Genomic DNA, 13,299 nt, shown 5'->3' with positions numbered 1-13,299 from the left:
GAGGTACCAGCGGCTTGGAGAGCAGCTAATGTAACGCCTCTGTTTAAAAAAAGGGGCAGACAAAAGGCAGGTAACTATAGGCCGGTTAGTTTAACATCTGTAGTGGGGAAAATGCTTGAAACTATCATTAAGGAAGAAATAGTGGGACATCTGGATAGGAATAGTGCAATCAAGCAGACGCAGCATGGATTCATGAAAGGGAAATCATGTTTAACTAACTTACTGGAATTCTTTGAGGATATAACGAGCATGGTGGATAGAGGTGTACCGATGGATGTGGTGTATTTAGATTTCCAAAAGGCATTCGATAAGGTGCCACACAAAAGGTTACTGCAGAAGATAAAGGTACGCGGAGTCAGAGGAAATGTATTAGCATAGATAGAGAATTGGCTGGCGAACAGAAAGCAGAGAGTTGGGATAAATGGGTCCTTTTCCGGTTGGAAATCAGTGGTTAGTGGTGTGCCACAGGGATCAGTGCTGGGACCACAACTGTTTACAATATACATAGATGACCTAGAGGAGGGGACAGAGTGTAGTGCAACAAAATTTGCAGATGACACTAAGATTAGTGGGAAAGTGGGTTGTGTAGAGGACTCAGAGAGGCTGCAAGGAGATTTGGATAGGTTAAGCGAATGTGCTAAGGTTTGGCAGATGGAATACAATGTCGGAAAGTGTGAAGTCATCCACCTTGGGGAAAAAAAACAGTAAAAGGGAATATTATTTGAATGGGGAGAAATTACAACATGCTGTGGTGCAGAGGGACCTGGGGGTCCTTGTGCATGAAACTCTTTGAAACTCTTTTAGAGTCTACCTGCAAAAACATAAAACATTAAATCGTGCCACCCGACCTGGGTGACACACCAGACATTTACAAGGCCCTTTGTTTCCTTTTTTTTTTAGTTTTTCTTTTTTTTTGGGCACTAAAATCACAATTTTCCAGTGCCCCCTACAAAAGGGAAGGGGACACTAAAAGCACCGGCATTTAAAACAAATTAAACTTTAAAACGTAAAATCAAATTAAAATTTGGTTGCCGGGCGTGATGATGCACTCCAGTCCCTCCGGTGCCCACCTCTCGCGGAAGGCCGCGAGCGTGAAACTCTTTGAATCCCAAAAGGTTAGTTTGCAGGTGCAGCAGGTAATCAGGAACGCAAATGGAATGTTGGCCTTCATTGCGAAAGGGATGGAGTACAAAAGCAGGGAGGTGTTGCTGCAACTGTATAAGGTATTGGTAAGGCTGCACCTGGAGTACTGCATGCAGTTTTGGTCACCTTACTTAAGGAAGGATATACTAGCTTTGGAAGGGGTACAGAGACGATTCACTAGGCTGATTCTAGAAATGAGGGGGTTACCTTATGATGATAGATTGAGTAGACTGGGTCTTTACTCCTTGGAGTTCAGAAGGATGAGGGGTGATCTTATAGAAACATTTAAAATCATGAAAGGGATAGACAAGATAGAGGCAGAGAGCTTGTTTCGATTGGTGGGGGAGACTAGAACTAGGGGGCACAGCCTCAAAATACGGAGGAGCCAATTTAAAACCGAGTTGAGAAAGAATTTCTTCTCCCAGAGGGTTGTGAATCTGTGGAATTCTCTGCCCAAAAAAGCAGTTGAGGCTAGCTCATTGAATGTTTTCAAGAAAAAGATAGATAGATTTTTAAGCAATAAGGGAATTAAGGGTTACGGGGAGAGGGCGGGTAAGTGGAGCTGAGTCCACGACCAGATCAGCCATGATCTTATTGAATGGCGGAGCAGGCTCGAGGGGCTAGATGGCCTACTCCTGTTCCTAATTCTTATGTTCTTATGAAGGCCAACATGCCATTTGCCTTCTTTACCACCTGCTGTACCTGCATGCCAGCTTTCAATGACTGATGTACCATGACACCCAAGTCTCATTGCACCTCCCCTTTTCCTAATCTGTCACCAATCAGATAATATTCTGCCTTCCTGTTTTTGCCACCAAAGTGGATAACCTCACATTTATCCACATTATACTGCATCTGCCATGCATTTGCCCACTCACCTAACCTGTCCAAGTCACCCTGCAGCCTCTTAGCATCCTCCTCACAGCTCACACTGCCACCCAGCTTAGCGTCATCTGCAAACTTGGAGATATTACATTCAATTCCTTCGTCTAAATCATTAATGTATATTGTAAATAGCTGGGGTCCCACCACTGAGCCTTGCGGTACCCCACTAGTCACTGCCTGCCATTCTGAAAAAGACCCATTTATTCCTACTCTTTGCTTCCTGTGTGCCAACCAGTTCTCTATCAATACATTACCCCCAATACCACGTGCTTTAATTTTGGACACTAATCTCTTGTGTGGGACCTTGTCAAAATCCTTTTGAAAGTCCAAATACATCACATCCACTGGTTCTCCCTTGTCCACTCTACCAGTTACATCCTCAAAATTCTAGAAGATTTGTCAAGCATGATTTCCCTTTCATAAATCCATGCTGACTTGGACTGATCCTGTCAAAGCTTTCCAAATGTGCTGCTATTTCATCTTTAATAATTGATTCCAACATTTTCCCCACTACTGATGTCAGGCTAACCGTCTGATTATAATTCCCTGTTTTCTCTCTCCCTCCTTTTTTAAAAAGTGGGGTGACATTAGCTACCTACCAATCCATAGGAACTGATCCAGAGTGTATAGAATGTTGGAAAATGAGCACCAATGCATCCACTATTTCTAGGGCCACTTCCTTAAGTACTCTAGGATGCAGACTATCAGGCCCTGGGGATTTATCGGACTTCAGTCCCATTAATTTCCCTAATACAATTTCCTGACTAATAAAGATTTCCTTCAGGTCCTCCTTCTCGCTAGATCCTCGGTCCCCCAATATTTCCGGAAGGTTATTTGTGTCTTCCTTAATGAAGACAGAACCGAAGTATTTGTTCAATTGGTCTGCCATTTCTTTGTTCCCATTATAAATTCACCTGATTCTGACTGCAAGGGACCTACATTTGTCTTCACTAATCTTTTTCTCTTCACATATCTATAGAAGCTTTTGTAGTCAGTTTTTATGTTTCCTGCAAGCTTACTCTCATACTCTATTTTCCCCCTCCTCATTAAACCCTTTGTCCTCCTCTGCTGAATTCTAAATTTCTCCCAGTCCTCAGGTTTGCTGCTTTTTCTGGCCAATTTATATGCCTCTTCCTTGGATTTAACACTATCCCTAATTTCCCTCGTTAGCCACGGTTGAGCCACCTTCCCCGTTTTATTTTTACGCTAGACAGGGATGTACAATTGTTGAAGTTCATCCATGTGATCTTTAAATGTGTGCCATTGCCTATCCACTGTCAACCCTTTAAGTATCATTCGCCAGTCTATCCTAGCCAATTTCCGTCTCATACCATCGAAGGTACCTTTCCTTTTCAGGACTCTAGTTTCTGAATTAACTGTATCACTCTCCATCTTAATGAAGAATTCTACTATATTATGGTCACTCTTCCCCAAGGGGCCTCGCACAACAAGATTGCTAATTAATCCTCTCTCGTTACACAACATCCAGTCTAGGATGGCCATCTCTCGAGTTGGTTCCTCGAAGTATTGGTCCAGAAAACCATCCCTAATACACTCCAGGAAATCCTCCTCCACCGTATTGCTACCAGTTTGGTTCGCCCAATCTATATGCAGATGAAAGTCACCCATGATAATTACTGTACCATTATTGCACGCATCCCTAATTTCCTGTTTTGATGCCATCCCCAACCTCACTACTACGGTTTAGTGGTCTGTACACAACTCCCACTAGTGTTTTCTGCCCTTTGGTATTCCGCAGCTCTACCCATACTGGGCTAAAGTTTTGGCCTGAGTTGCTCCTATTTTTTTGCATCTTAGAAATTGCAATTCTCGGCATTTAGTTTGCTCCAGTTCGAGTGAGATAGAATAGTTTCATTTTAGAACAGATTTTTTTTTCAAAAGGGGGCGTGTCCAGCCACTTACGCCTGCTTTGCAAGTTTAGGCAGCGAAAACTTACTCCAAACTAACTTAGAATGGAGTAAGTGTAGATTTTTGTACGCTCAGAAAAACCTTGCCTACACTTATAAATCAGGCGTAGGGAACGAGAGAAGGTGGGGGGGGGGGCACAAACATTAAACACTTCACTTTTACAAATAAAGAGCCATCATCAATAATAAATTATAAATAAATCTACCAATAAATCAATCAAAACAATAAATAAAAAATAAAAAAAATATAAAATATCAAACAAAAAAAATTAATAAAAATTAAAAAAAATAATGAAAAATCAATCAATAAATAAAAAATTAAGTTTCTACTCACCTACTGCAGCACCGGGAGTCCTCCAACAGCATGCTGGGACAGGGCCCCCCCCAGGAAATGCCGGTCAGGCGGGTCCTGCTGCCAACGACAACGCCACTTTGGGCGGTGCCCGCACCCAGCGAGATGCCGGCTGGGCGGGGCCTGCACCCACGAGATACCAGGCCGCCGCCGAGGACTTCGGGCGGGGCCCGCCCCCAGCGAGCTGCCGGGCGGGCGGGCCGTGCCACTGACGAGGTAAGAGGTGTCAGGCCACTTGACCCGGGATAGGGGCAATGTCCCTTCGGTAAGGGATAGAGTCATCGCCCTGAGACAGGACGCGCTGGGAGGGCCAGGAGCTACTGTGCGCGCACACAGCTGCCGGCACTGTTTTTGGCACAGCGCTGTAGCTCCGCCCCCAGCAGCTCCTGCTGCGCCGCGCCGAGCTGGAAACGGGCCTACAGATATCGGAGAATCGCGTGGTAAGTATTCGACGCAATTTCTGTTTTACAAATTAGGCGGGCCTCTCCGATGTGCGCCGTTCTAGCGGGGGTCCGAAACTTGAGCCCACAGACGCCACATCATCCAAGCTAATGTCCTTCCTTACTATTGCATTAATCTCCTCATGTGAAACTAGTGCAAAAATCAATCAATAAAGGCACTGGAATGTTGAACTGTACAGCCAAAACAGCAGAATGTAAGTCAGAGAAAGTCGTGATCAAAAGGTACAGTGCTGTGTATAGGCAACATCTTTTGTACTGTGGCAAGATCTGATTGAAAAGACAAAAAGGTAGGCTTTCACATGGAGACAGTACAGAGAGGAAGCACGAGGCTGATTCCGAGTCTTAGAGGTCTGAATTATGAGGAAAGGCTGGAGATTTGGGCTTTCCAGCCTAGAAGGAAGATGTCTGAGACATGATCTTATAGAGGCATACAAGATTGTAAATGATATGGAAAAGGTAACTCTGGAACATTATTTGAAATTAAACTGTCAAGAGTAGGATAAAGGGACACAGGTTCAAGCTAGTTAAAGGACTATCAGAAAATCTTCTTCACACACGGAGCGATCAACACGTGGAATGGGCTCTGAAGTGAAGGCAAAATCCCTGGAATCGCTTAAATGGATGTGAAATAGGGGAATTGTAGGGCACCTGGATGGATAAACGCAATGGCCCAAATAGTCTTCTGTAATTATCTTGTGACCTTCCATGCTGATTTAACGATTTTAAACTTTTATTTTTGAGTAGCTTCAGAGGGATCTGGGTAAGTTAGTACCATTGAAATCAACAAATTGGTACCACTGAAACAAAACCATTTTGATGAAGGGTCACATCCAAACGATAGCCTGTCTTTCTTTCCTAGATAAGCGTTAACCTGCTGTGCATTTTCTGTGTCTAGGGTGTGAATATACATGAGAAATTACAGTTGGCAATAATAATGAACACACAATTGTTTTGTTGTTCCTCTGTACAGTATTTTAATAGAGATATTAACCCATTTAAAATAACTGGCAAATCTCTGACAGCGTCCAAAGCTGCCCTCCAATCCCAGTGGCAAAAGCTGACTTTCTTTCTGAAACACTGACAACCCGATTTCTGGGTTTGAATTGCTGACTGCCAGCTTAGAGTGGTTGGTATAAGATGTACTTTGGGAACAAATTTAATCAATGTATATTTCCCTATTCAATTCACACCATCAAGCTTCTGCTGCAAAATGTAAGTTTATAAACCATAATCTGCACCGCATACCTATTTTCTCCTTCAGACCACACATGGGGTTACATATTCCCAGTACACTCTTATTCATGCACTGTTGAACTCATGCCCAAATTCCTACCTGCATTATTTTAAAGCAGTCACTAACCTCTTAAAAATGCTTTAAAATAGCAGAGACAGGAATTTATATGAACATATTTACTGGTGGGTTAAAACAGCACACAGAGGGAATTAACACCAACATTTGTGAAAAAAGCCTCAAGTGTGTCATTGGTCAATTCTTTAAAAAGTGAGAAAAGCTGAAGTCTGTTCTTGACCAGTTGGGAAACCTGAAATTTTACCAGAAGGGATGTACAATTAACAAATACAATTCGTTTTTAAAAGATGCACTGTAATGTGCAACAATACTTACTTATCTCCCACTATTCCCAGGTTGATGGTTGGGTATCCATGTTCTTGAATTGTTGCGAGAAGGGTTGAACGATTGCTGTCCCGAATCTTTCCTGGTGTTAGTTCATCCTCAGGATTCAGGAGCTGTCGGAGCAAACGGTGCAGATTAAAATATCAATTCATCAGTACTTGATTTACTGTAGTTCATTGATAAGCTGGTCACACATTGCTGGATAAACCATTTTAAAAAAAAAAGGAAACAAACAAGAAACTAAGGTGGATTACTAAAATGACCAATATGCCTATCTTGTAAATATTCTATACATAAGTAATAAGCCCAAGTCAGCAAAATGATGAAGGCAAGATCACTTTCAGAAACCGAAGGCATCAAGACATCAGACAAGGTTCTCTCCTTTTCCAGATCTTAGTTGGAGGGCACTTCCCCAAGAAGCCAAGACATGTGTATGGCAAGGAAAAAAATGGTAACAACTGCAAAGAATTTGATAAACTGATATTCTGAGAGGGCCAATGTGGGACAGGTTGGTGGGTACATGATATCGAGATATTTTTATTTGCAAAATGATGTCACATTCTTCTCCACATATCCTCTACATACCACTATGCCTCTTGACAAATCATTACACTCAAAATGATGGTGGATCTTTTTCAGTAAGATGAGATAGAGGTTGTGTAGAGGACACAGAGAGGCTGCAAAGAGATTTAGATAGGTTAAGCGAATGGGCTAAGGTTTGGCAGATGGAATACAATGTCGGAAAGTGTGAGGTCACCCACCTTGGGGGAAAAAAAACAGTAAAAGGGAATATTATTTGAATGGGGAGAAATTACAACATGCTGCGGTGCAGAGGGACCTGGGGGTCCTTGTGCATGAATCCCAAAAAGTTAGTTTGCAGGTGCAGCAGGTAATCAGGAAGGCGAATGAAATGTTGGCCTTCATTGCGAGAGGGATGGAGGGAGGGAGGTCCTTCTGCAACTGTATAGGGTATTGGTGAGGCCGCACCTGGAGTATTGCGTGCAGTTTTGGTCACCTTAAGGAAGGATATACTAGCTTTGGAGGGGGTACAGAGACGATTCACTAGGCTGATTCCGGAGATGAGGGGGTTACCTTATGATGATAGACTGAGTAGACTGGGTCTTTACTCGTTGGAGTTCAGAAGGATGAGGGGTGATCTTTTAGAAACATTTAAAATAATGAAAGGGATAGACAAGATAGAGGCGGAGGTTGTTTCCACTGGTCGGGGAGACTAGAACTAGGGGGCACAGCCTCAAAATACGGGGGAGCCAATTTAAAACCGAGTTGAGAAGGAATTTCTTCTTCCAGAGGGTTGTGAATCTGTGGAATTCTCTGCTCAAGGAAGCAGTTGAGGCTAGCTCATTGAATGTATTCAAGTCACAGATAGATAGATTTTTAACCAATAAGGGAGTTAAGGGTTATGGGGAGCGGGCGGGTAAGTGGAGCTCAGTCCACGGCCAGATCAGCCATGATCTTGTTGAATGGCGGAGCAGGCTCGAGGGGCTAGATGGCCTACTCCTGTTCCTAATTCTTATGTTCTTATACAGATCCATCAGCAAGTAAATACTGTTCAGAAGAGATAGGACTATTTGGTCCAAGTTTGAGAAATTATTTATGTAGCAGCTGTGACCTAAGTTATACTGCACATGCAAGTGTTGTACACTTAGTTGGTAATTTGTCTCTTGGGATGTGGAACTGGATGAATTTTTGCTTTTGTGGATGAATAACTACATCTTTAAGCCCCCCCCGCCCCCCCCCCATTGAGAGCTATGCTCCTGCAATACAGCTCAACTGATCTGTGATAAAAATGACAATTTTAAATGTCTCCTTTTTTGCAACATAGTACAAATGAAGACACAAAATTGAATGGTATGCCAGATTTTTGATAACCACAAAGTTACAGAAATAAAATTCTTCATTCCAGCCATGTTGATATTGCCCTATGATGTTGGCTTCTCAAAGAGTACTGAACTTTGCTATTGGACTGGCACCAAAAACTGGACTACCCAAATCATCCAATCAGAACATTCCCAAAATCTCTAAATGTGAAGTTTGCATGGCATCAATTGGCACCGAGCAGCCTTTGATGTTGGCTCTGAAATTCAGCATTTCAACAAATTTTGATACAGAATCAAGACTAGTACACGAGTTGCTGCTGAGAATTATATCAAAATCATCAGAGCCAAAGCATATCTATAAGTACACCTAACTATATGGAACTAAACAGCTGCCGTGATTACGCCCACAGGAAGTCAGGGTTAATTGGTGATTTGTAATTTTGTGTGGTGCTTTTAAATTCCAATGTCAGCCTGTTGGGCTTGTGCCGAGACTGACTCAATCAATTTAACTTCAGCCACTGTTGACCTATTATGGGTGGTTATGCAGTCCTTCAAAATCAACTTTCAGTGATGCAGTCAGATTTGTGGGAATGAAATTAAGGTTGACGGGAAAGGAGGTTCTCAGTGTACCTGACTTCTCTTGATGGCCCTAGGAGTCCTCAACTTTGAGTTCAGAACCCTTAGAAGATTCATGGCTTCAGGTCAAACATGGGCAAGGAAACCTCTCCAATGGCTGGAGTCATACATAGCACAAAGGAATATGGTTGTGGGTGTCAGAGGCCAATCCTTGCAGCCCCAGGACATCGCTGCAGGGGTTCCTCAGGGCAGTGTCCTGATTACCACATACTACCCTTCCTCAGCTGATGAATCAGTACTCCTGCATGTTGAACACCAGTTGTTGGAAGCACTGAAAGTAGCAAGGGAACAGAATGTACTTTGACAGGGAACTTTAATGTCCATCACACATTGTTGTTCAGTACCACTGACTCAGCTTCCCAAGTTCTGAAGGACATAAATGCCAGATTGGGCTTGTGGCAGGTGGTAAGAGAACCAACACAGGGAAATATCTGATTTGACAATCCTCAGATGGAAGTGTTGAGTGGATGATCCTTCTCAAGTCTCCACCAGCACAGATGCCTGTCTTATTCCAATGCGAGTCCCTCCATGTGACATTAAGAAACAGTTGAGTGCACTGGACACAGCAAAGGCTACGGCCCCGTCAACACCTTGGCTGGACCTATGATTCAGAATTCCAAGCGAAGCTGTTCCAGTACAGCTACAAAATTGGCATCTGAACGATAATGTGAAAAACTGCCCAGGTATACCCGAGCCACAAAAAGCAGGACTAATCTAACTTGGCTAATTACCACCCTTCAGCCTACTACCAATTATCAGCAAAGTTATGGAGGGAATTGTCAACGACTTCAAGTGACACTTATTCACCAATAACCGGCTCACTGATGCTCACTTTGGGTTCTGCCAGGATTACAGCTCCAAATATGGACATAAGAGCTGAATTCCAGCGGTGAGATGAGAGTGGCTGCCTTTGACATTCAACCGAGGCAAGGAGCCCTAGTAAAACTGAAGTCAATGGGAATCAGGGAGAAAACTCCCCAATGGCTGGAGTCATACCTAGCACACAGGAATATGGTTGTGGGTGTCGGAGGCCAATCCTTGCAGCCCCAGGACATCGCTGCAGGGGTTCCTCAGGGCAGTGTCCTACGCTCAACTGTCTCCAGCTGCTACATCAATGACCTTCCTTCCATCATAAAGATTATAAGTGGGCTGTTCGCTGATGATTGCAAAGTGTTCAGTACCATTCACAATTCCTCAGATAATGAAGCAGTCCATGCTTGTATGCAGCAAGACCTGGGCAACATCCAGGATTGGGCTGATAAATGGCAAATAACGTTCACGCCATATAAGTGCCAGGCAATGACCATTTACAGGAGACTAACGACCTCTCCATAACATTCAATGACATTACCATTACCAAGTCCCTCACCATCAACATCCTGGAGGGTCACCATTGATCAGAAACTTAACTGAACCAGCCACATAAATGCCATGGCTACTAGAACAGGTTAGAGGCCGGGTATTCTGCAGCAAGTGGCTCACCTCCTCACTTTCCAAAACCTCTCCACCATTCACAAGGCACAAGTCAAGAGTGCGCTGGAATAGTCTCCACTTGCCTGGATGGGTGCAGTTGCAACAACACTCAAGAAGCTTACCATCCAGGACAAACCAGTTTTTAAAAAATGGTATCTAATCAACCCCTTCCACCACCATTGGCATAACGTGGCTGCAGTGTGTACTATCTGCAGAATGCATTGCAGTAAGTCACCAAAGCTTCTTTGGCAGCACCTCCTAACCCATGACCGGCACGATCTAGAAGGACAAGGGCAGCAGGTGCATGGGAACCTCATCACCCCCAAGTTCCCCTCCAAGTCACACACCATCCCAACTGGGACATATATCGCCGCCATTCTTTCATCGTCGCTGGATCAAAATCCTTGAACTCTCGACAGAAACAGGACTGTGAAAGTGCCTTCACCGCACGGACTGTAGCGGTTCAAGAAGGTGGCTCACCACCTTCTCTCGGCAATTAAGGATGGGAAATAAATGTTTGTTTTTTCAGCAATGCCCACATTCCAAGAACAAATTGAAAAATAATTTCCCTCTTGTCTGGATTCCAAGTTCCCACTGCTGATCTAAAATTGGAGAAAGCTCAGGAGGATAGATTCTGGACAGAGATTTAAGCTCAGCAGTGGGCTGAGAGCTGAGCTGCCATTTAAATGCAACAAAAAACGTGTATCTATATAGTGCCTTTAACATAGAAAAACGTTCCAAGCTGCTTCACACAGGTATAATCAAAAAAATAGATTCTCAGCCAAAGGAGATATTAGGTTGGGTAGCCTAACGATGTGGGTTTTAAGGGGGTCTTAAAGGAAGAGCGAGAGCTGGAGAGCTAGAGGGAATTTCAGAGTAATGGGTATGATGTAATTGGGATTACGGAGACATGGTTCCAGGGTGACCAAGGCTGGGAGCTCAACATCCAGGGGTATTCAATATTCAGGAAGGATAGGCAGAAAGGAAAAGGAGGCGGGGTAGTGTTGCTGGTTAAAGAGGAGATTAATGCAATAGTAAGGAATGACATTAGCTTGGATGATGTGGAATTTATATGGGTAGAGTTGCGGAACACCAAAGGGCAGAAAACGCTAGTGGGAGGTGTGTACAGACCACCAAACAGTAGTAGTGAGGTTGGGGACAGTATCAAACAGGAAATTAGGGATGCGTGCAATAAAGGTACAGCAGTTATCATGGGTGACTTTAATCTACATATTGATTGGGCTAACCAAACTAGTAGCAATGCGGTGGAGGAGGATTTCCTAGAATGTATAAGGGATGGTTTTCTAGACCAATATGTCGAGGAACCAACTAGAGAGTAGGCCATCCTAGACTGGGTGTTGTGTAAGGAGAGAGGATTAATTAGCAATCTTGTTGTGCGAGGCCCCTTGGAGAAGAGTGACCATAATATGGTACAATTCTTCATTAAGATGGAGTTAATTCAGAGACTAGGGTCCTGAACTTAAAGAAAGGTAACTTCGATATATGAGACGTGAATTGGCTAGGATAGACTGGCGAATGATACTTAAAGGGTTGACAGTAGATAGGCAATGGCAGACATTTAAAGATCACATGGATGAACTTCAACAATTGTACATCCCTGTCTGGCGTAAAAATAAAACTGGGAAGGTGGCACAACCGTGGCTAACAAGGGAAATTAGGGATAGTGTTAAATCCAAGGAAGAGGCATATAAATTGGCCAGAAAAAGCAGCAAACCTGAGGACTGGGAGAAATTTAGAATTCAGCAGAGGAGGACAAAGGGTTTAATGAGGAGGGGGAAAATAGAGTACGAGAGTAAGTTTGCAGGGAACATAAAAATTGACTGCAAAAGCTTCTATAGATATGTGAAGAGAAAAAGATTAGTGAAGACAAAGGTAGGTCCCTTGCAGAATCAGGTAAATTTATAATGGGGAACAAAGAAATGGCAGACCAATTGAACAAATACTTTGGTTCTGTCTTCAATAAGGAAGACACAAATAACCTTCCGGAAATACTAGGGGACCGAGGGTATAGTGAGAAGGAGGAACTGAAGGAAATCCTTATTAGTCAGGAAATTGTGTTAGGGAAATTAATGGGATTGAAGGCCAATAAATCCCCAGGGCCTGATAGTCTGCATCCCAGAATACTTAAGGAAGTGACTCTAGAAATAGTGGATGCATTGGTGCTCATTTTCCAACACTCTATAGACTCTGGATCAGTTCCTATGGAGGGTAGCTAATGTAATCCCACTTTTTAAAAAAGGAGGGAGAAAACAGGGAATTACATCGGTAGTGGGGAAAATGTTGGAATCAATTATTAAAGATGTAATAGCAACGCATTTGGAAAGCAGTGACAGGATCGGTCCAAGTCAGCATGGATTTATGAAAGGAAATCATGCTTGACAAATCTTCTAGAATCTTTTGAGTATATAACTAGTAGAGTGGACAAGGGAGAACCAGTGGATGTGCTGTATTTGGACTTTCAAAAGAATTTTGACAAGGTCCCACACAAGAGATTAGTGTGCAAAATTAAAGCACGTGGTATTGGGGATAATTTATTGACATGGAGAGAGAACTGGTTGGCAGACAGGAAGCAAAGAATAGGAATAATCGGGTCCTTTTCAGAATGGCAGGCAGTGACTAGTGGGGTACCGCAAGGCTCAGTGCTGGGAACCCAGCTATTTACAATATACATCAATGATTTAGACAAAGGAATTGAATGTAATATCTCCAAGTTTATAGATGACACTAAGCTGGGTGGAAGTGTGAGCTGTGAGGAGGATGTTAAGAGGCTGCAGGGTGACTTGGACAGGTTAGGTGAGTGGGCAAATGCATGGCAAATGCAGTATAATGTCGATAAATGTAAGGTTATCCACTTTGGTGGCAAAAACAGGAAGGCAGAATATTATCTGAATGGTGACAGATTAGGAAAAGGGAGGAGCAACGAGACCTG

At 43.3% G+C, this 13,299-nt stretch overlaps 1 protein-coding gene across 11 annotated transcripts in view; it reads right to left on the bottom strand.

Annotated features, from left to right (window-relative positions):
* Window positions 1-13,299, bottom strand: part of LOC139263213 (gephyrin) — a 903,368-nt gene that overhangs the window by 87,307 nt on the left and 802,762 nt on the right. For all 11 annotated transcript variants that reach the window (XM_070878953.1, XM_070878963.1, XM_070878956.1 and 8 more), the window contains one exon: window positions 6,394-6,515. In XM_070878953.1, coding sequence (XP_070735054.1) covers window positions 6,394-6,515 — 122 coding nt within the window. The remainder of the gene's footprint in view (window positions 1-6,393; window positions 6,516-13,299) is intronic.

This window comes from Pristiophorus japonicus, chromosome 4 (genome assembly GCF_044704955.1).
Source record: "Pristiophorus japonicus isolate sPriJap1 chromosome 4, sPriJap1.hap1, whole genome shotgun sequence".
NCBI classification, from domain to species: domain Eukaryota; kingdom Metazoa; phylum Chordata; class Chondrichthyes; family Pristiophoridae; genus Pristiophorus; species Pristiophorus japonicus.
This window is presented reverse-complemented; position numbering and strand designations above follow the sequence as displayed.